A 24,736-nucleotide genomic window follows, 5' to 3' on the forward strand; every position below is an offset into this window, starting at 1 on the left:
TTAAATCCACTGATTGTGAGGTTATGACATGAATGATTGTGTGTGTGTGTGTGTGTGTGTGTGTGTGTGTGTGTGTGTGTGCGTGTGTGTAGCCCAAGAAAACACTAATGTGACTTGCTAAATCACATCAAAAAATAGTTAAGGGTACATAAAAATAAAACAGTATGATATAAACAGAAACCAACACTAATAAGACAGAAAGTACATGGTCTTATTTCTAAACCATTTAATTTTCCTTTCTGAATTGTTTCTGATAAACTGTAAAGTGATTTGAAGTGAAGCATTGAAACCTCTTGCCACGATGTTGGCTAAGCCTGAAGGGACATAGGAAAAAATCACCCAACAAAGCAGGTGGTGCAGGAGTGCTGGGAGAGAGAGGTGGCACAGACTACAGGCTTTTGGGGGGGTTGGGGGGCAAGTGGCAAGTGGCAAGTTCTGCCATGCAGTATTGTGGCCTTATGTACTAGCATGGCTGCTAGCGACCCCAAAAGTTGATCTGGAGCTACTTGAGGCCAGAATGAGGAATAAAAAAGAAGACCTAGCGAATGAAGAATTTGCCACATTGAAAATAGAGAACATCTTTTAATTTTCACAGAGGAGTCAAAGGATCCAGCAGCCGATGCAACAGGAGCTGCTGTTGTAGTCCAGGGGCTAATAAATTGGTCTTTACAAAAAAACATCCTACCTGACCGTATACAGTAGAGCTGTACTCTATTTTTTGGCAGTCCAGTGGATTGAACAGATTCAACCTCGTAAAATGTTGATGTAGGGAGTTGTGGGCAATCCAGAGTATTGGGTCTGATATATCCCAGAGTCGGCCTGGCCTAGTCTATGAAACCCTGTTAGCACTCAATACAGCAACCAGGAGGGGCATTCAGGTGACTATGGGTCCAGCGCATTGTCATTCAAAGCAATGAAAAAAGGTGAACAAGTTGTCAAAGGAAGTGGTTAAAAGAGAGAATTATGGGTAAACATTAAACTTTCTAAATGTAAAGACAAAGTTGTGAAACATTTGTGATTTTTTTTTACATTTATATAAATCGTAATTTATTTATTTGTGCATTGGAATGTATTTGTGAATTGTTTTGCGTGCATTTGTAAATCAAATATATTTGTGAATTGTTCTGTGCGCATTTGTGAATCTTTCTGTTTGCATTTGTGAGTCTTTCTGTGTGCATTTGCAATTATTGAGACTGATCTGACCCCATAGATGTGTAATGGTAATAAGTCAGACTGTAATAGACAGCCACATGGTAATAAAACACAGTCACTGCCCTCAGAAGGAGGAGAACTCTGGATAAAAACCAGACCCTCCCATGGCATTTAATAAACTTTTGATCCAGGCACACATCAATTTCTTGCATCTGTATCTGTCTTTGTGTATTATGTGTCTGTCTATTTATAAATTGGGTATGTATTTACAAAACTGTAAACCTGTTATGAATTAAATAAAGTTTTTTCCCCAAAAAAGAAAAGGATGAATTTTGGCACAATAGATTGTGCATTTTGTGTGTCATTACTAAACTTGTGAGTGTTTATGAAAGTAAACAAAAAAAAGTTGACCAGGAGGAGTGGGGGGGGTCACCAATCTGAACAGCAAACTATTCATCAGTATGGAGGCAAAGGAGAAGGAAGACAATGCCTGTCTGACTTCTTGAGAGTCACTGGTCTAGTAAAAAGGATCAAGACCGAAGATGGCACAGTCATGGATAGTTCCAGAAGGGGTCAGCAATGCTACATCGGCCTGAGGGATGCCGGCTGTCGTAAAACAGCAAAGAGGCGTTGCCAGATTGGGCTGGTTCCGGTCAGCCGATTACCTTGACGTAATTCTCATGACAGGGCAATTTGTGTATTTAGTTGTCTGACTGCACTCATTTTGGGTTGCATTTTGTCTTCAGTTAATTGATGCAGATATTTTTATGATTTCAGTTTTACAGTTTCACACGGATTTCTGGCAAGGTTATGATTTGTGCTGTTTTTTTTATTGAATTTGGTGGATCTTAAATTGTGATTGGGGTGCAAACTGTCAATCTGATCTGGCAACGTTGGTGAGCAGTCTGCCTAGAGCGCAACATCTCAAGGACACAAAACTTGCTGGTAATGTGCTTGAACGACGTGCAGGTTGGGAAACAACGAGTTTGGAATAGATTTACTGTCGTCTCCGTCGTCATTTGCGCTGTTAGAACACTGTCGGTGCTGCAGAACAGCTTGTTATCAAGCCTGCGCTTGCTAAAAACATTTAGCGACGCCCCCTTAACCTAGCATAGGTAGCAGAAGCTAATAGCTTTACTGACATTCAGTCGCGCAGCAACGTTATCAGCTAGTTAGCTTTTAGAGATTCAAAAAGCCGAGGGGGCAGGATGCAAGAGGATTATTTGTGAGGAACGACCCCATCAACGGTAAGTCACAACTCAAACAGCTGCCTGTCTGTTCGGCGGCTTTCTGAAGTAATGTCACACTAGCTAACGTTAGCTGCTATTCGAAATGGACTTCAGTGGCAGGCTAAGTTAGTTAGCTTGTAATCCAACAAGGACCCGTTCCCACTTCAATGCGTTGCAATGCCTGTCAGGCATTAACTTTGCTACCTGATAACGTTAACACAAAAACTAGGACTGGTGGTTATTTGACTGGTATATGATACGTTAGCTAACATTAGCTAACTACATTAGATATGGGACGTTAGACAACTAACTTGGATGACATGGACCCTAATAAAGGCTAGCTTGCTATTTACTGCTTGCGTCCACTTAATCGATTTCAGCTGAATGTGTCTGTCTCGCTGTTCCACTTGGGTTTGTGCTGGTGTTCCATTTAGTGCGTTCACGTTAGCCGGTTTTAAACGAGTGAAAGAAGACACCCAGACCATGACTGCAGAGTTACCTTCACACTGTGTGAAAGGTCACAGCTGAACAATGGCCTTCGCAGCCTCACCACACAGGTGGACACACACACACACACGTTCTAGAAGCGTTACAATCACGTTCAGTCTAATGGAAGGGCTGTACAGGTAACAGGTAGTTAATAACGTTACTGCTTTAGAGAAGATTCGTCTAGAAGGTTCTGTTTTTATGGTCATGTGTGAGGCTGCAGTTAGTGTTTGACTGCACTGCAAGTTATCTTGTTGTGTACATTCAGTCCAGTATGTGTATCAATGCTTTCATTACTACAGAATGAGCAGTTAGTGCAGATTCCAGAGGAGGAAGCTAATGTAAACAGACATACAATAAACATTACATTTTTAAATCGTTACCCAAAACAATCTATTTAATTATAGAAGGTAAAGATGGCAGTATTTTACATTTTTTATTAAAACGTAAAGCTCCCCCGAAGAGACTGAAATCAAGCATGAATTTTCCCTTGGTATACATACAGAGAGAGAGAGAATGAGCCAGCATGAAGAAGACATTGAAACTGAAATGAACATACTGGCTAAGCCAGTAAAACACAGATGAATTCCATGGCTACACCCAGCCAGTGATCTGAAAGGTGGAGATGGACTGGTTAGCCCCAATGCTGATGTATAATGTTGTTGGGCTTCTTGAGATTGAGTGATCAGGACTTAAGAGCAATGTAAATGAAGGGGCTGGGCTGTAGTTTAGACAACAGTCAGCAGTTGTCAGTCCAGTCTACAGTGAGAAGGTATTTAACATCGATGGCAGGGGCAAAGTGGAGAGCAGGGTCGTCCTGCTCGGTTTGATCCCCGGCTCCACTAGTCGATGTGTCCTTGAGCAAGACACTTAACCCCCAAAAATTGCTCCCGTAGCTGTGCCTACTGTGTATGAATGTGATAGAATCTGAATTGTAAAATATATAAAAGCGTCTGCTAAATGACTGTAATGTAATGTAATAGATATCACATTTGCCCTGCTGTAAATCTTTGTCTAATTGTCTTTCACTATAAGAGGATTTCAGATTTCAGTCACACTTGCCAGACATGCTTATAAGGGTGTTTTGATGTTTTATCCCCTGTCCAGTGCCATGTCTTTGGTTTTCCCACGAGCCAACACCAACGCAGTCCACGGCAAGAAGGATAAGAGACTGATGGCGGAAGTGAATGCATCGCCGCTCAAGCATTTTGTCACAGCAAAGAAGAAGATCAACGGGATCTTTGAACAGTTGGGGGCGTACATCAAGGAGAGTGCTTCCTTTCTAGATGGTACCCTCCTTACTGCATTTGCTCTCTAAACCCTTTTCACACATTACGCACTATTGCCATATGCATTATGATAATCTGAATACAATTTGACATGTTCGCCTCATATCTGAATAAGCACCCGGGTAAAAGTCAAACAATCAATGATTTATTAATGACCGTACGACCGAGGTCGTGGAATTTCCTTTCAGTACAACATAGTGGGTTAGCTCAATACAGCAGTGTCGGGTACATCAAACAGACGTCAACATCAATACATTGAAAGAGCTAATGTTAAGGTGTTGAGGAGGTTTCTTTGTGGTACGACTGAAGCAAAAGACATAAAAAACCCTCGTACAACCACAGTGATAATCGGACCAACACACGGTGTCTGTACTTTTAATGTTCATGTATTTAAACTAGAATAGCTAGGTATAAATAATAGGTTTTTATTGATGTTACTAGCGCAGCCTTGCTCTCAGTCAAACACAGGAAGAAGAGCTCTTCTGCTTTCTGTGCAGAAGATACTAGACAGTATCTCAGTAACATCAGATGAAAATCTTGTTTTAGCTCACCTTGTTGCATTCATGTCGAACTTTACTCAGGGGTGTGTCATAACACCATGACATCACTGATGCAGGGCTCGAAATACCATGTGCATATGCTCGGTAGTGCATGTAAAATGATGCATTAAAGGTGAGAATCGAGCAATTGACACTTTTTACACACTCACGCCACACATCCATTTCCTCAAGATTTTCCTCAACAAGTTCATAACGTTGTGCAAATAGAGGACACTGACAGACCAAGGACAGACAAGACAGCAGCACCTTAAAACTATGCGGTCAAGCCAGCCACCGCTTGAATTTTGATGCGCGTCTATTCTTGGAATAATTACAGCAATCAGTTATTACACATATGTTAAATAGTTGTTGAATGTGGGATGTTATTAAAGCAGTCCTAAAATGATGAAATCGGTTTCCATAATAGGTTTATTGTTACCTTGAAACTCAATGGGTTTCTGCTCAAACTGTTCCAATGGCCATTTACAATTTGATGTAGTTATACTTTACATTACTGTACAGGGAAAGTCAGCTCAAGTTATTCTATAACACTTTGAAAAGGTCCTAATTTTGAAACTCATAAATAAAATGGATAAATGTTTTCCTTTGTAGATACTTACAAAAATGATGAGCTGGATCCAGTCACCACAGAGGAGCAGGTCCAGGAGGTCCGGGGTTACCTCGCCAAGGTGGCAGGGATTGGAGAAGTGCTGGCACGCAGGCATATGAAGGTGGTCTTCTTTGGGAGGTTTGTAAATCTGCTTCTTAGCTTCTCTGTCACATTTTAGAACTTACTTTATCTATATTGAATACAAATGACTTGGTTTTATTGCAGCCACTTTTTGTTTTACAATTTTTAATTTAATAAAGGTCACATATTATGCAAAATGCACTTTATTATGGCTTTCAAATATAAGTATGTGTGCCTGCTTTTTCTACAGACCCTCAAAGTGTCAAAAAATACTATCTTTCCACTTTTTCTCCTGCGTCTTCCATCAGAAAACCTGTGTAAAAACAAGCAGATCAGGTTCCAGGTGGATCAGTAAAACCACCTCCAGCTAGGTGACCCTGCCTACAGACAGTAGAGAACAATGAAGTGTTTTTTGAACATGACATTTACAGCATGTAAAGATGTTCTAGTAGAAACCACAAGTACATTTATGAACCTGAAAATAACCATACAATGTGACCTTTAAACTGATTTGTAATCCAATTCTGTGTAACTGTAGAAAATCTCAAAAAGTTAAATTTGACCTGAAACTAGAGCATTAAAAAGTAACTTAAAGTAAAATTGTGGAAAGGTATTGCTGACAGGTATGCTGTTTGTTCTGTAGGACCAGCAATGGGAAGAGCTCAGTGATCAATGCCATGCTGTGTGACAAGGTGCTGCCATCTGGAATAGGACACACTACCAACTGCTTCCTGAGGGTGGAGGGCACAGATGGCAATGAGGCCTTCCTCCTCACTGAAGGCTCTGAGGAGAGGAAGAGCATAAAGGTTAGCAGAGCTCACTGAGTATTAGTGGTGTAACCGATCACGGATTCAGGTCACCCCTCACGGTTCGGCACACTTGTGAACACACCTTTTTCTTTGTTTACAGTTTAATCATCATAGTGTGTAATAAAGAAAAATGATCCGATCCGTGACTCAAAAACCGCGGTGCGATCCGAACCGTGAGGTTTGTGATCCGTTGCACCCCTACTGAGTATACAGGTCAAACTACCTCCAAACTCCACAACTCCAGTCTGCAGGAGTTCAAGGAAGGTCTTTGCTGTGTGCGGTAATCTGATGCTGCTGATGTGTGTGTTTACAGACAGTGAACCAGCTGGCCCACGCTCTCCACCAGGATGAGGACCTGGACGCCGGCAGCTTGGTCTGTGTCATGTGGCCTAAAGCCAAGTGTGCTCTGCTCAGGGATGATCTGGTGTTGGTGGACAGGTCAGACACAAGTTAATATTCTTTCATCAACAAATTCATTTTCATCACCTTTTTGTAACATCAACTTCTTTGTGGAAAAAGTGTTGAATGTAAAACAAATGACTCTTCAATCAAGTGGTTAACTTGATTAGGGCTGCAACAACGAATCGATAAAATCGATAAAAATCGATTATTAAAAGAGTTGGCAACGAATTTCATTATCGATTCGTTGTGTCGCGCGATTATTACGCCACTCAGTGAAGTGCAGTGAGGTAAGTCACTAGTGGCTGGTGAGGCACTGACTATTTCAGAGTCAGATTTACAAATATATGAACCCAATATAGAGCAGCTTAAATCACCATTCAATTGGCAACTTGCACATTGACTACTGGTTGTTTTTCATATTTCATATCAGCATTCTTTACACACATTGGTAAGTTACATATTTGATTGCACCGGGAGCGTCTGCTCCGCGATCTGTGACCTGCCCCACCAACCTGTTTCAGAAGCGGAGCGCTCGCGGGCACCACCCGCGAAAATCTGTGTAACAACCACGGATTTATAAAGGGAACAACAAACACAGGTTGAATTGCTGTTGATATGGTCATATTTCCCTGTTTTTTTAGAATTGTTAAAGCTTAGATATTTAATCTTCAATATTTGCAAGCAAAATAGAAGAAGAAGAAAAGTGTAGAAGAAGAGTAACGGCACCACAAGCATGAACCCGACCCGTGGGCTCTCGCGCGCCCCCTTCAGTGAGGCAGAGGTACTGTTTGCTCCCCTCTGTGCTTCTTCACTGCGGTTTCTGTCAGATCAGCAAGACTAAATATGTTCTACACACACGTGAAATACAATACATGACCTATTCTATGGAAAGAAAGGACTTATAATACAAGTGTCTACAAATGTTACAGTGGTGAGAAAAAATGAGAAAGCAAAAGGCACGCGCTCAACCCAGTTTGTTAGGGATTGCGCAATCTGAGGTGAGGCACAACTCTTCGCTGCCTCACCTCGCGTGTCTCCTCTCTGTTTGAACAGGACATGAGCACATTCAGCGATTTTGACTATAAAAAGGAGGCTCAGCCTCCCCTGCCTTACCTGACCGCACGTCCCTGGTCACCCAATAAGTGGCAGAGATGTTTGAGTGTTCACAGCAGGCCCAGTCGCCTGAATAACGCAGCTAGGAATAATGGAATAGGACTCCGGTTCTATTTTGTGTGTTTTTCTCTGAACTGGGTCCATGATTAAGAGGGACGGCCGGGGGAAACCTCACCCGACCCGGACATGGAAAGGATTGACAGATTGATGCTCTTTCTGGATTCTGTGGGTGGTGGTGCATGGCCGTTCTTAGTTGGTGGAGCGATTTGTCTGGTTAATTCCGATAACGAACGAGACTCCAGCATGCTAACTAGTTACGCGGCCCCGTGCGGTCAGCGTTCAACTTCTTAGAGGGACAAGTGGCGTTCAGCCGCACGAGATTGAGCAACAACAGGTCTGTGATGCCCTGAGATGTCCGGGGCTGCACGCGCGCCACACTGAGTGGATCAGCGTGTGTCTACCCTTCACTGAGAGGCGTGGGTAACCCGCTGAACCCCACTCCTGATATTAGGCAATTTTTTTTTTAATTATTACTTTCACAGCTCAGGGATGTTCGAGCAACCTGTTTGTGCACTTTCTGAAGATTCTTTGCACTGTCAGTTCTGTTTTTGAATAAAGGGTTGGAAATTAATGCTTTTTAGTGTGTAGTTTTTTTATCCGATTCATCGATTAATCGAACAAATAATCGACAGATTAATCGATTATTAAAATAATCGTTAGTTGCAGCCCTAAACTTGATAGTAGTAATATTACAGGTGTACTGTTTGTCACATAACATGACAGGAATTTATTGCATTAAAGTTGTTCTTCTAGCACTGTAGTGTTGTTCATGTCTTAAGAAATACTATGCTGTGAATATATTAGCATGCAGATCGGCAGTGGAGCATAGACCTGTTCTAGAAAGGTCACAGCATTTTCTACCAAGGCTAAGATGGGATAAGCTGTATTTGTAAAAAAATACAAACCTGCTCGTAAAAGGAGAATATTTAATTTCACTTTTCTCTTGCTTAAAAGCTACCATGCTCATCCGCGATTTCTACTTTGTGTTTTCCCCTCCAGCCCAGGTATCGATGTTACCACAGAACTGGACAGCTGGATCGACAAGTTCTGCCTGGATGCTGATGTATTTGTTCTGGTGGCAAACTCTGAGTCCACACTGATGCAGACGGTGAGACATGGCTCCTCTTTAGTTTGAGACATCAGCTTCAGTACTGAGTGAACTGTATGATGAGATAGTGGAATAATGTGATGGACTGTGGTAGTTAATGTCAATGTAATGCTAATGTTTTACATGTATGATGTCTTTTAAAACGGTTGTAAATGATATCTTCCTACAGGAGAAGTCCTTCTTTCACAAGGTCAATGAGCGACTCTCCAGTCCCAATATTTTCATCCTTAACAACCGCTGGGACGCCTCAGCCTCAGAGCCTGAATACATGGAGGAGGTCAGTCAGCTGGCAAAACATCTACAACTGGAAACACACATGGACATTTCAAACATGACACCATATTTAACATTTTGTATAGTGTATGCATGAACCACTGGTGTGTGGCTGTTGTGCCACCATACACCAGTGGTTCATAGGTTAACTTACAGTCTGTAGGTCAATTTAACATGGGCAGTGAACAGAAGCTTCTGAGCCCAACCACTTTGGCTGTTCAAAGTAGCGCGGCGCCGAGCCCGGTGTTTATCTCGCTGTGTCATTCAAAGGGATTCAATAAGCAGGCAAATGTTTCAGTTCAGAACCGATCTGTTCGTCTCTTCTGATCGGCCTTTATAGAGACCACAGATCGAGCTATTTAGAATGAATGTTGGCAGGTAATGATCGGTGGACTATCGTTTGGCGCACTCTTATTGATGACCTGATCAAAATGCGACAATAAACCTTAGCAAAGCCAACAGAAAACTAAAGACAATTACAAAACACTGAAATTCCAGCACCTCTTAATGGATAGTGTTTGAAATGCCAAAGCTCACTGTGTCAATGGAGTGCCTGACTGAAAAGAAAGTGCCTTTTGCATTTCATGTCATTTTGTGTTTTTTCCTAAAAATGAACCAGTTAGTTACCGGTTGATGGGAGTAGACTAGCGAAAGCAAAATGAACTGAAACTGGAGCTGCCTCCTCACACATGTGAGTAGTTCGTTATAGAATGTCTTTACAATATTCAAAGTGTTATTATAGCAGCAAACAACTATTTGCTACCTATGGCTCCTGGCTAACTTTTCCACTGGTTGCACTGCCACCAACTTTCTCAATTGGTCGCACCAGCACATGATTTGGTTGCACCCTTTATTTTTACAGTGTGGTATTAATCAGTACAATTTTGAAACTACTTTCTACTCCATTACATTTCAGAGGGAAATATTGTACTCTTTAGTTTAATATTATATATATATATACATACATAATATACAATGTATTGTTACACAGTAAGTTAAACCACCCAACAGGATAAAAATGAATACAATTATCTCTATTGCAGCCAGTTACAACATTAAAATGCATCTTACATGTTAGTGCATCAATATTTAATGGTAAATGGTATTGTACTCGTTTCTCTCTTTTCTAGTCTTCCGACCACTCAAAGCGCTTTAACACTACATGTCATCATTCACCCAGTCATACACTGATGACAGGGGCTACCATGCAAGATGCCACCTGCCCATCAGGACTATCTAACATTCATATAACATTCATACACCGCTGATCCTCTGATTGAAGGACCACCCTGCTCTACCATTGGGCCACGTGACCCCTGTCATATCCCCCCTGTAATAATCTATAATAATGTAACCACTAAAGAGCCCATTTGACTGCATAGTGAGTACTTTTGTGCTTTAAGTACATTTTCTTGACTACATACTTGCATACTTTTGCTGAAGAAAGAATATTGTCAATGCTGGACTTTTACTTGTAACAATCTTTTTCAAATCGTGATATTAATACATTTTTTAAAGTAAAATATCTTAATACTCCACCAATGGTACTAGTCAATGCCACTGGTGCAGTGGGTCTCTTCCTGCCTGCACTTTCATCAGAGTGAGTCTCCTCACTTAGCTTTTTAAAATAATGTGAGCGTGCCCCACTCAGCCATTGCCATGTTGAGAGCCATACGGAGGCAATAGATATGCTCTGAATATTTTTATAATTTAGCACATTTTAAAGATGGTTGACCTTAATAAAGTGTTCACTGGTACCAAGAGATAGCAATGCTGTGACTGACTGAAAGGTGAGGTTGTTACTATACAGTGCAAATTCTTAATAGGAGTATTGATACAACATAGTACACTATTAACCAGCTGCTGACTCAGCAGGAGCCATAGATTAGGCAGGTGAACAGCTAAACTGGTATTACCATTCCATGCACTCCATCTGGTCTGCTGGAAGTGACCTGAGAATCACCTCCTGCTTCACAGTCCTCTGCAAACCCGGACTAATATCTTGTATTCAGGTTTGAAGCCTTTTCAGTGACCCCCAGTGTTATTTACTACAGTTTACAGACTTTATTTGCAAGGATGTTGAAATATCTGCGGTTGAGAATTGATGCCACACCCAGTTCAATTGGAATTTGTTTGTTTGAATTCGAAGGTTCTTGAATGACTAGGCTGAAAGCTACACAAAGACTACAACAGTTTACTCCCTGATTGTATTATCTTTCCTAAACTTTTGCTACAGACAGATGTAGGCCAGCAGCTTGGTGGCTCAGTGTCCATTGTTGCTTTACAATATGGTTCAACAAAGTGTGTTGTTGTCGTGTCAGGTCCGCAGGCAGCATATGGACCGCTGTACCAATTTCCTGGTGGATGAGCTGGGTCTGGTGGACCGAGCCCAGGCCAGTGACCGCATCTTCTTCGTCTCTGCCAAGGAAGTACTTCAGGCTCGTGTACAGAAGGCTCAAGGGATGCCTGAAGCAGGTGGGAATGCTAGTCAGTGTGGATTCTGATGGCGTTTATGCAGTCATGAAAAACCTTGAATTTGAAATCATGAACGGTTTTGCGAAACGTCATGGAAAACAGTTTCATAGCTATTTTAATGTGGTTCATTGAAGTTCAGCTTTAAACGTAAATCTTGTATTAACAATACAATGCTAGAGTAGATAAACCATCACTCAGGTCATTGATGATCACTGGTGTACTAGGCCACAGTGACGTGGTCTTGTCTGGAGTGACATACACATGGATTATACATACCATAGCTTTTGGGAAAATGTGTGGAAAAATATTCCCCAGTTTTCTACAGTATATAACTTATTGTTGGTCTGTTTCAGGTGGAGCTCTTGCTGAGGGATTTCAAGCCAGAATGTTTGAGTTCCAGAACTTTGAGAGGCGATTCGAGGTAAGACCTTCATGCCTGTACCAACTCTGAATGAGATTATAATAGGTCACAGATTTTAATACTAAGTTACATTTAACGGAAAGTCATCCCCCAGTTATGCTTACTTCCATGGTCTGATTGGGTATCCATTTTATTTATCACTGTGACATCCATGACACTCCAGCATTGATTGCTGGGGGCAAGCAGTTTCCCCATGCATCCAGTATTTATTATTATTTATTTATTTATTATTATTATTATTATTATTATTATTATTATTATTTAGCTTTTATTTCACGACACTTTCTGACTGAGCAATTGTTATGTTATTCCTTGTGTAACATTACAAAATAATCCAGATATCAAAAGTTACTTTTAGGTGGACTTTGAGTTGTGAATGCAGTGAGTCAGGTAGCCCATCCATTGAGTTGATGTGTGGATTGTTGGCCTGTCTGCTGCTCTGTGTAGGAGTGCATCTCCCAGTCAGCGGTGAAGACCAAGTTTGAGCAGCACACAGTGAGGGCCAAACAGATCTCTGAAGCCCTGCGCCGCATTATGGATTCTGTACACATTGCTGCACAAGAGCAGAGGTGAGTCAGGTGTTAAAAGGAGATTGTACAAGTGCATGGATTGAGACAGTATGTGAAACAAAGACTGGAAACAAATGTGATCATCTGCCCTCAGATGCCTTTACACTGTTAAATAACATCTGGATTGCAGGATTGACAGTTAGTATGGACTTTAAACACTCTTCATCCAGAGATGGGGTGATTGGAGAAATAATTCAAATAAATAGTTTAATTGTAACAAAGACACCATCTTCAATGTACAGCATTATCAAATAGCAATCGGCTATGTGTGTGTTGGTAGAATCTACTGCTTTGAGACCAAAGAGGATCGTCAGGACCGATTGGAGTTTATAGACAAGCAGCTGGACTTGTTGACCATGGACTGTAAAGCCAAGATCAAGAAGATTACTGAGGAGGTGGAGAGACAGGTGAACCCCAACATAACATACCTGCCTTTTTATCAGCTGCATTGAAACAGCTGGACTATAGTTTCTGAATCTCAATGGTGATTTGTGAAATGATGGACTCGTGGAATCAAATTATTTCCTCACTTATCAAATAATCGTCAAAACTTGTTTAGTCAAAAATCAACTTCAACAGAGGGAAAGTTTTCACTCCTGCTGTCTGCTCATGTTCAGGTGTCCAATGCCATGTCAGAGGAGATCAGGAAGCTTAATGTGCTAGTGGATGACTACCACATGGACTTCCACCCATCACCAGTGGTGCTCAAGGTCTACAAGAATGTGAGTTTGAAAAAGATATTCAACAGAAATCTTTGTCCTTAATCACAGGGCTGGCTGAAACTGAGGCCCCGCCTTCTGTCTGTCTATACCCAATCCTTTCCTTCCTGCACTTTCAGATGTGTTTTGTTGTCATGAGTGTGTGTAAACTGCGGATCCTGGGATTTAGCTAGGGCTAATCAGAAGGACGGAGTCAACAATGAAGTTGAAAAGAAGATTAAAGCAGATCATGAACCGCTCGCCGGCTGCACAGTCCTGCTAAGCTGTTGTCTGTATCAGCAGAACTGCGTCAAAAGATACAGCATGCCCCCTTCTCTTCCCAGGCTGGGAAAAAAAACCGGTCGCAGCTCACCAGCCAGCCAGCCCACCTGTTCAGCATTGTCAAATTATTTTGGTTCATTATGAAACTGCAGGTACAAAATAGACTTTGGTAGGCCACCACAGTCTTTAATCAATGTGTTTATGGGTCACGTGTCCCACTTGCAGGCGCCATCTCACTCACGCTTCCTCTCCTTGCAGTTCTCGGCCAAACATTACTGCTGTAAACGCCGACTGTAAATAGCAAGATTGTCTACTAGTACCAAGTAAATGGTAAATAGACTTACATTTGTATGGCTTTTCGAGTTGTTCGACTACTCGAAAAGTGCGCTTTACACTACTTGTCATCATTTACCCATTCATAGGTTGATGGCAGGGGCTACCATGCAAAGTGCATCAGAACGAAACTAATTCACACCCACAGCCTTCGTGAGCAATTTGGGGTTACGTGTCTTGCCCATCGACATGGACTGGAAGAGCTGGGGATCAAACCGCCGGTCTTTCTATAAGAAGAAAACTCACTCTACCTCTCAGCCCAGCCCTGTAGAGTAACAATGCATTTGATTCACCACGAACATCACAAAGCTGTGTTGCACCGGTACTGCTGCAGTGATTTCTTTCATCGCACAGACCGATTTTTCCGTAACACATGCCATGTTTTTGTCAGTCAAACTAGCAAAGACAGCTGTGCTGGGCTTTGTGCCAGGTGTAAGATAGAGCCCTCAGTCTCTTAGACCGGGTCTTTTCCACACAGTCATGAGCTGGTTTGATAAATCCCATTTATATATGGATAAAATAGGACGGTCTGAGATGAAACCATAATCCTGAATGTATGACTCTGCTGTGTGTGCATCCTGAAATATTCCTGCATCCAACAGTCTGATATGGACATGCAGCATAGTGTAAAGCTCATCCCTGGCCTCTTGTTGGCTCAATGAACCTGTATTAAGCCCATGTAATGTGCATTATGTACTGATGTACTCATTCAACTCAGCAATCTCATTTGATGGCACGAAGGTAAAAACTGCTGCTCCTGCCTTTCTGTCTGTGATGGGTGTATGTACAGGCCAGAAAACACGAGGTCAGACTGACCTGGACAAACAAAATCTAATAGCAGTAAACCTGAACCTGGCTGAAGCACCAAATCTAGATGGTTAGCTTCTGGTTTGCTACTTGTAACATGCTTCACGTTGGAACCACGGAGGAAATGTGACAGAGCCACAGCACAACTAGAACGTGTTGTCATTGCGACAGACTCGCTGTCTGTTTCATTAGGTTCTGATGAGTGTTTCAAGTTCATTTTAATCCACAGTGCTGTCTACATCGTCTGCGTCACAGTTTAGACGTGTTGTATAGAGCAGTGGTTCTCAAATGGGGGTACGTGTACCCCTGGGGGTACGTGAAGGCACTCCAGGGGGTATGTGAGATTTTTTTTAAATAGATTTCAAATTAGCATCCATTCAAAAATCCTTGAAAAATAGTTATTTAATAAATATTCAATAAAATATAAGTGTAAGTTCATAAACTGAATTTTATATTCAGTAGGCTTTTCAATTTAATTATCCTAAACCAGGGGTCGGCAACCCGCGGCTCCAGAGCCGCATGAGGCTCTTCGGCCCCTCTGTTGCGGCTCCCTGAGTCCTCCGTCCACACGGGTCCGCGTAACAGCAGCAGCTGTTTTCTGCCTCTGTTGCCAGATTCGTCAAACATTCACAAACATATTGCTGGAGATATAAAGCCACATCTCATATATATTGCAGGGATTACGATTGTATAAGTGAGCACTACATCACAGCCACGTATGAAGAAATACATTGAAGAAAATATATTTATGGAAAGATCGCAACAACCTGGATTCAAACTCTGTCGCGCAAAATAGTTATATATTCAAAAACGGCCGCGCTACGCGATCCGCCACTTGCATCTTACGTCTCTATTTAGCGCCTTTCCTTGTAGTTGGCGGATCATTATTTTCAGACCCCCGCCCTCAGTAAACTATCAATGGATAAATCCAAAAACAGAAAAGTCACGGAGGAAAATAGAGTTTAATTCTGCACTGGAGATGATCGAAAAAGAGCGATTCCTCAACTGCTGCAGCAAACTCTCCTCTTCAGAGTTTATATTGTTATAACAGGTAAAATAGCAATAAAATGTCAACAAGTGTCTTTAGTCTTGTTCTATAATCTCATAAATACAACAAACTATAGTTTTTGTATATATACTATAACTATATATAAAACTTTATAAACTGTGACATCAAATAGCTTTTGCGGCTCCAGACAAATTTTATTTGGTGGAAAATAGATCAAAATGTCTCTTTGGATAGTAAAGGTTGCCGACCCCTGTCCTAAACAATGCAATCTTCAGTGTTGACAGTTTAATAAATCAGACACTGATGATATTTTTTTCAACCAAAACTGCTTTGCGCTGGTTAGAGGGTACTTGGCTGAAAAGATATTTCACATTGTACATCACTGAAAAAAGCACGAGAAACGAGACCTGGTATGTGTTTCAAGACGTGTTATGTGGGTTGCCGATATTGCCGCACTGAGGACAGTCTGCCCCTGTTATAGAGAGGGCACAGTGAGCACTAAGCGACGAGGTCTGGGCGAGGGGTTCTGTGAAGGGCCACCTTCACCCTACGTGTTCCGAGCTGACCTAGAGTGCCACCGTGGAGGGAAAGCGTCCAGCGAGGGCTGGTCAGCGCCACACATCGAGAGGCTATCCCTGAGCCGCTGAATGGGGTGAAAGCACACCACTTTTAAGGAAAGAAGTGCACTAACTTATGACACGGGCAAAACAAGAGCATCATTGCAAAATGGAATGTGGCACAATAATCATTTTATGTCAGATATCTTGTTTTCATAATCTTTGAAAGCCAAAATCTTAATTGAAATTGGATTATCTCCCACTCAACATGCCTCACTTTAGAGCGTCCTGTAAGGCTTGAGTCTGTTTATTCACACCTGGACACGTTTCTATACAAGGTTGTATTTTTCACGCACCAATTTCTCATCAGATTTACATCAGTTATCTAAATTTTTCAGATATTAGTTTACCTTTGACTCGCACAATACAGGATGGTATTGGTAGCCATCATTTCTACAAACTGTGATGGACATCCTATGTCAGTAGGTGGTCTGGCTCAGTGGTCTGGCACTTCTGCCACAGCAGTAATGTGGATGTACATGTAAGGAAACCAAACGGCAGCAGTTGATATTTCACTTGTTTGTTCTGTTCTAGGAGCTCCATCGGCACATAGAGGAGGGTCTGGGCAAGAACATGTCAGAGAGATGCTCCACCTCCATCACCAGTGCCCTGCAGGCCACACAGACAGACATGATCGGTAGGACTCCTCATGTTTACACCTCAGCCAGCCGTCCACAAACACCCCCCTGTCTACACTGCACATTTATGAGCATAATGCATGCAACATTTACTATGACTGTAGTATCCTTAAGTGGAAACATGTATGTAGCCACAAACTATGTGTCACTGACATCTGTGTTAAGTTTTAACTGAATATATTCTCTTGATTTTTTGCTGTGCGTGTGTGTGTGTGTGTGTGTGTGCAGAGGGTCTGAAGCCTCTGCTGCCCAACCCGGTTAGAGAGCAGGTGGACAAGCTGGTTCCTCGTCAGTGCTTCAGCCTCAGTTATGACCTCGCCTGTGACAAGCTTTGCAGTGACTTTCAGGAGGACATCAGCTTCCACTTCTCTCTGGGCTGGACCATGCTGGTGAACCGCTTCCTTGGGCCCAAGAACACCAGGCGGGCCCTAATGGGCTACAGCGACCAGGTAACACATGCAGGAACCAGATCAGTGAGACAGCACCTGGATGTTCTTGTTGGACTGAGTCAGTGCAGCGTCTAGAGAGCAGATTTACAGTATTCTTGCAGGTTATTTGGTAGATGGCCTTCATAATGGGATCTAAATCACCTTATGCAAGAGCGTTTTTGTATTCCTCTCCTAAACCTCTAACTATTTTCTATGAGGTTTGCTTGTTCGGTTTGTTGAATATCACTTGTTCATTATTATTAACTAATTTTGCCTGATTGCTCATACAATATACATACATATTTACCCACTTAATTAGCAGAAAATCTCTCTTGTAGTGGAATTAAATTATTTGTATGTTCTGTTATGATAGCCCACTGGCAGATGCAGACAAAAAATACAATTCTTTTCAAAAGTGTACACATTCACTGGGAAATTTAGGTGACATGTTGGGATTAACTGATTTTGCCATAACCACAATTATGTAACATCTCAGTTTCATAACCGTAAGAACTACAGAAGCTATGATATCTATGGGGTCCTGCATTGTTGCTCTGTTAATACAAATCTCAGGAGACGCGTTGTTTGTGTGAGCGGTGAAATGTCCTCTCGAGCTGCTCGAATCGAGCCATTCACCTGGTGCTTTCAGAAGAAGAGCTGAAAAAATGTCTGAGGGAACCGACATTCCAGCCTTTTACCAACCAAAAAAAAGAGGCCCACGTCGGCAGTGTGACAGCATTTTGGTTTTCTTCTAAATGACATGGGAGTTGTTAAAGAAGATGGATATCCAATTTGCGAAGTGTGCCGTAGTACACCCGTAGTGTCCAACACTTCAAACATCTTCAAGATAATCATCCACCCCTTTATGCCCAAGTCGAGGTCAAAATAACGTAACTAGCTAATATACTAAGCTGAGCTAAAACTGTTTGAACTCGGCTGTGACTCGTTCACAATGTGTTACCGTTTACTTTGGGGATCTTACAGAGAGATCATATTACCGGCTGAGGAGGACTGTCGTTCTCTCTTTCTCTGTGTAGCCATTGTGTTTGAAGTAGCCAAATGTTCCACTATAAAAACTAACTGGATATAGTTGATGATGATAATAAATAGGCTGCTTTAGTTCATTAGCTGTATTAGAAATATTGAGATTCAGATTTCATAATTGTGATATGATTATTTCATATTGTGACATCCCTAGTTACATGTAAACATGCAATATTTATTGATATGTAACATGTTGAAACAGGACTGAGCAATCCATGCTACTCTACCAGGCTTTGTTGGATGATGCTGTAATAGGCATGTCATCATGTTCACTAACCTGTAACATGTTTACTCTGGATTTCACCTCATATCTTCACCTTTCACAGAAACATTGTAGCATTGTGCTGGATCAGGACTGTCGGTAGCATTTAGAGCCCGTCTCAGTGCTCTGTGCTGTTCTCGCTGCAGGTCCCTCGACCAATGGCCCTGACTCCAGTCAGCACCAGCATGCCTCCATTCCCACAAAGCTCCGTGACCCAGGAGGAGCTGATGGTCTCCATGGTGACTGGTCTCGCCTCCCTTACCTCCCGTACTTCCATGGGTGTCCTTGTGGTTGGTGGCGTGGTAAGGACACGCACACACACACACACATATGAACAATAAAGGCCTGTGTAAAAGAGGGCAAAGTGAGATGTGGTTGAAAGGCTAGAAGGTGGATCTTGAGTTGAGGGTGTTTTTTATATTCTTTTTTAAGATGCATGTTTTCACATTCAGTTCACGATATACATTTTAATTCCATAATGCACATCTTATGACATTTATTATGAAGACTCAAGATATTGACTTATTTCTCCATGCTTGGTTGTTTTCAAGTCCTTACCCTCAAGTGGCTTTTGTACACCAGGACAACCCATCATCCAACAGTCGTCTTGACAGAGCTGGATCAGCTTCAGTGTGTGTTTAGATATGAGAGATAGGAGGGTACCGTTAAGCCAGACCTAAAGCTTTGTTGGTGTGTGCAGGTCTGGAAGGCAGTGGGCTGGCGTCTGATCGCCTTGTCAGTGGGTCTGTACGGACTCCTCTATATCTACGAGCGGTTCACCTGGACCACCAGGGCCAAGGAGAGAGCCTTCAAGAGACAGTTTGTGGACTACGCTAGCGAGAAGCTTCAGCTCATCGTCAGCTACACCGGATCCAACTGCAGCCACCAAGTCCAGCAGTGAGCATGAATCATGCATCAGATTTAACGCGTTTCAAATCAATTCAACATGAAAACTCTTAAATACAGACAGAAAAAGATAAAATGGTGTCGACTAGGAAATAAAACCGTGGGGGGGGGGGTTGCTATGAAGACGGTGAAGAATCTTTGTTACTATAAAGCTGTCCTATCTTGGTTGTGTCCCCTCTGTCCCTGGTTAAAGGGAGTTGGCAGGTGTGTTTGCTCAGCTCTGCCAGCAGGTCGACGTCACCCGTCAGAACCTGGAGGATGAGATCACTGACATGAACAGCAAGATCGAGCTGCTGGACAGCCTACAGAGCAAGGCTAAGCTGCTGCGGTAAGAAGCTCACCACATGCAGCGTACATATGCATACAGACAGACTGGTGGTGGGGCTAACCACGAAGGAATACTACACCCACAAAATATCTTACATTGAATACGTTTAAGAAAACTCGTCTTGCCTTGACATCTTGCATGCCTCACAAAAATCAAATCAAAAGATTGACCAAAGTCATGATGGATAGAAGTAAATGTGGGCCACATTCAACAACAGCAAAACTATATTAAAACTGTTTACAAACGGTAGACCGGTCTCAGCTGGAGGCCCAATGGAGTCTGAGCTAAGAGTTACTGGTGAACCTGCATGATTTCATCTGATTTAACTTTCAATATGTTTGAGCACCAAGCATCATTGATGGAAACATAGAGTCCACCTCTTCGTCCCACAGGAGTGCTGCGCTCCGTCCTGAGATTTGCCCGTCAAGTGCTGCTTGATCCGGGATGCCCAGATAGAGCCAAGTCTCTGTGAAGATGTGGGCTTAATAGTCACCCACTTCCTGTCGCTGGGTTCGCCTTAAGTCTTATTTCATCTTTTTTGCTGGGTAATGGAGTAGCCTCAGGTCCTAGCTGGGTTAGCTTAGCTTCCATCGCGGCTCTCCTGCCCCTCCTCCCTGAGGAAGTCCGGTGGAGTTTGGTCTGGCTCGATGGTCAGCCGTGGGCGGTGATCGTATTCTGTCATGTGCCATATGTACTTCAGTATTAAACCTTGAATTAAGACAACAAATGTAATGAACTTCATGATAGCACATGTACATGTTGCCATAGCATGATAAGAATAACTTTATAGAAATAGACTGATGGTCTCGTTTAATGGTGCCCAATCGGTTGATGCTTTTTGACTTCTTCCATACTACTTACTTTATGAGCAGCGTGGACATTGTATACCACACGTAGAGGCTCTTGGTGTTATCCAAAGGTTCGTACTGTCAGCATATTGTATATTAGTGATAACAGACCTCAATCTGTGCCAGACTTCAGTATTTGGGGCATGTGAGATGGTGGGATATGCATGTATGAAGCTACTTTTCCTCTTCGTTCTGGACCTCTATCCACACTAAGCCAAAACAACTCCCAAAGATAGAAAAAAACTTACATTTGTAAAAACGGTTGCCAGAGTGCATGGTTCTGAAAATGCTGGCCTCATATTTCACTGTGGACTAGGAACACAGAGGTTCTGAAAGACTGTATGTGAAATGTGTACCTGCTAAGAAACAGTTGGGTCCTCTTACTCTCTCTGTGATCACGTGTTTAGATTAGTACAGCCAATTACACGGCACAGTTGTTTTCATTAACTTGTATTTATAGCCCTGTCAGACCTGCACCTTATTTCATAAATATAGATATTAATGCGTGTGCTTTGTTGTTAGGAACAAGGCGGGCTGGTTGGACAGCGAGCTCAACATGTTCACCCAGCAGTACCTCCACCACAGCAAGTAAAGCACACAGAGCATCCACCTGAGGGACACCTGGTACACCTGCTGAAGCTTCCCCTCCAGTCCACACACCTGTGTGTTGTGAAGTCGATGAGAAGAATTCCTCCACAATGTTGTGTACAGAAGAGGAGAAATAGATCTGATAGGAGTGGTTCTGATATGGATACATGGACTCAGGGTGGGAGTCCCGTAGTCTGCTGGTGACTCGTCACTCATAAAGAAAGAGTTAACAAAGTTCATTAGCTATTTAACAAGCCACAACCTCTCCTTAGTGTATTTCCTGATGCTCATTTTTCATGTTCAGTTGTGGTGATATGCAAAAGAGCATGAACCTGAGGTCACCAGATGGCTGATCGATCTGACCCCAGAGCAGTAGTACAGTCTCAGCTGTCCTTGCATCTTTATTGACACTGTTGAGTGACCAGCTTCTGTCAGAACTCCCACACTGTCCTTTATATTTGACTCCAGTGAACTCTGCCATATTAACTTGTGTAGATTTGATTTTGTATATACATTGTGAACACTGGGCAAGTGCCATGCTGAAGTAAAAGGTAGTCCACACGAGGGAATGATGTTATGATAGCGGGATAATGCATCGTCATTTATTCCTCCAGTTGCAGTGTATTTTGAAAATGGAATGTCAGAAATGTTCTTGGTGGAGTTGGAGGTTGTCACTGGGAAAGAGCGGCAAGAAAGAAAACTACTTTTCACTCTTGAAGCTTAGGTCTATGAGCACTGAGAGGAGCACTTGGAGCTGATCCAGATAGCATCTCAACTAGATATTAAGCCCTCATCTGAACAGATTGTAGAATTCTAGACTCCTGAATGTTAACGTAAGGGGTAAAGAGCACCAACAATGGAACTCTATGGCACAGAGGAATGAGATGCATCATGCTTGGGACACATTGAGTGTCGGTTTGGTCTGCACAACTCTGATTCTCTAACTTCACCTCTCTTATAAATGAGTTAGCATAGCTACAGAAGACAAGGAAATTAGCATTTTGTAATAGAACTCATAGCATCCCCAAATCTCTAGAGCCTATGAGGTGTAGCTCATATTCCATCCAAGTAACACACTACAGTAATGCCAAAGCTGTGTCAGGTTATTTTGACACTGTGTCTCCATAAGAGTCAAATGTCCCAGAAAGCACTGGAGTTTGTTAACACTGTAACATGTCCCACTTAGCAGAAATACAGGTCACTATTCTTCAAAGACCAAATTGAAGGGATTCTCAATGTGTTCATGTAAAACAATGTGCAAAATGTTGTACATTTTCGACACATCAGTGTGGACGTCGGAGGGCATTTGGTATGTCGGGTACGCTGGGACAAAAAGAGGTTGTGCAAATTCATTTTCAGATTTAATTCCTGACTTCTCTCACTAAAAAAATCATCTCAGGCCTCAGAACGTCTTTCATGCGGCCCTAATTGTCTCCCATACGTATCTAATACACCCTCTTTCCTAATCCCTTCCTCAGCGTCTTGTGTATCATCACAACTCAGACCTTTTCTTTGTGTAGGAACGGTTTTGTCTTGCACTGAATGCAGATGTGGGCCAGGCACAGCTGTCTCTGTCATACTGTACCATGTATGATTTCACTTCAAAAGGAAGAGGGAGGAATCTGAACTACATGTGATGCCGTATGTCCACCAACAGTTCCCCTTTTTGAAATGAAATTGTACTCTTGGTTTCTAAAATGTGTATATAATGTAATTTAATAATTTGCCTTTCAATTGGAAACAATGGGAAAGTGCTGAAGAAGACAAAACCAGTGGATGTGCCTGAATTTGTCCGGTGTGTAAATTATATCCATACACTGTGTCTTGCCAAGTGAGCAGAAGGCTGCCGTACAACACTTCTTTTAGAGTGAAGATATGCACTTTATCAATTTGCTGCTTTTTGAATTTATTTTCCTGCCATTGTTTTTACCCAAAATCTACTTTGCCCTAGTGTTTGGCTTCAGGAAGGTGACGGTACCTGCATGCAGTGGCTATTGTAGTTTGTCCAGTTAATATGTTCAAACATAGGTGTATATGTAAAAAATAAAGATGACATCATGCAAGAGAGCTGCCTATTGAACATTTATGAAATTGTTTCAAACATTCTAATGAGCTGTGATGTCAGAGCGTGCAGGTGTTCAGGTAAAAACCAACAGCTGCAGATCCACTTGTTTTCTCTGAGGCTTTCATCTTATTGAAGTCAGCTGTCACGTGTTCTGCTTGATTAACTGATAAGTGGTTGTTTATACTATTCTCTCCAAAACTCCTTGTTAAAAGTCGCTTTATATGCGTGTACTCCGTTAATACCATGAAAGTTAGATTTCCATTCAGTGTGTCTACAAATGTACATGAGGTCTGATTATTAGTGGATGAGGAGTCACACTTTCATTGACCGTCTTCCTCTGAACTAACATGTTGAACAGACCTACTTAAGCGGTCACTTTGGTATTCTTCAACCATATTTTCCCTTGTTCTTGTGTCTGATTATTTGGGATAATACATTTAGGGTTTTCTGCAGTATTGAGGGAAAGCTAAAATGCCGCTAAATGGGCTGTAATGTAATACCTCCTCACCATCAGTTTATGTCTACTAAAAGTGCTTGTTTTAGCCACTGACCAGCTCAGTGTCAACAACATTAAGGAAAGAACCCTACAGCGAAATAAAACCTCTCTTCACCTTTCACTTTCTGTTAATCATTGTCACATGACATGGAAGACACCTGGAGAGAGGAGTGTTTGTGTTGGACTATATCAGGGGTCACCAATAGGCGGACCGCGGTCCGGACCCAGACGCTGTCCTATCCGGACCCGGACGTGTAACTGATGGATAATTGAGAATTATACATTTTGGCGGAGCGCTTCTATTTTAACCTGCACAGCTTTTCCAGCCTTTACGGCACTCGTTCAGCAGTACAGGAAATACACCGACCAATCACATACGTTGTAAATCATCTCACGTGACGCTACTCAGCCAATCAAATATCTGTATTCTGAAACGCATCGTGAGCCGAGTGAGATTTGCACATAGACAGGAGAGACGGAGAGAGAGCAGTGGGAGAAGTTAAGTCAGAGAATTTTACATGACGTGCTCTAAAAAGATACGTGGACCACGAAAACAGAGCTTTTAACAAAGAATGGACAAACTCTTATTTGTTCATTCTTCCTGCTGGCGCTACTAAACGACTCGTATGTTCAGATACCGTGGACATTATTAAATGCGCTGATGTGAAACACCACCACGAGACCAAACACATCTTTAGACCAAACACTCCAGTCTGACCTGAGGGCAAGATGTTGAGATGTGTAGAGATTGTTTATTATAAAGTTCACTGA

General features: G+C 42.2%; 1 protein-coding gene across 1 annotated transcript; it reads left to right on the forward strand.

The window, feature by feature from the left end:
• Positions 1-1,897: 1,897 nt before the first annotated feature.
• On the forward strand, positions 1,898-23,469 carry mfn2 (mitofusin 2). The gene is made up of 18 exons (XM_079171181.1): positions 1,898-2,399; positions 3,975-4,156; positions 5,308-5,443; positions 6,030-6,192; positions 6,509-6,633; positions 8,770-8,878; positions 9,048-9,155; positions 11,473-11,626; positions 11,980-12,047; positions 12,495-12,616; positions 12,897-13,023; positions 13,234-13,338; positions 16,897-16,999; positions 17,229-17,449; positions 18,881-19,036; positions 19,435-19,631; positions 19,834-19,968; positions 21,339-23,469. The coding sequence occupies exons 2-18, from the start codon at positions 3,979-3,981 to the stop codon at positions 21,406-21,408; spliced, it is 2,277 nt and encodes a 758-aa protein (XP_079027307.1). The 5' UTR covers positions 1,898-2,399; positions 3,975-3,978; the 3' UTR covers positions 21,409-23,469.
• The last annotated feature ends 1,267 nt before the right edge of the window (positions 23,470-24,736 follow it).

Source organism: Pholis gunnellus (assembly GCF_910591455.1).
Source record: "Pholis gunnellus genome assembly, chromosome: 2".
Classification (NCBI taxonomy): Eukaryota; Metazoa; Chordata; class Actinopteri; order Perciformes; family Pholidae; genus Pholis; species Pholis gunnellus.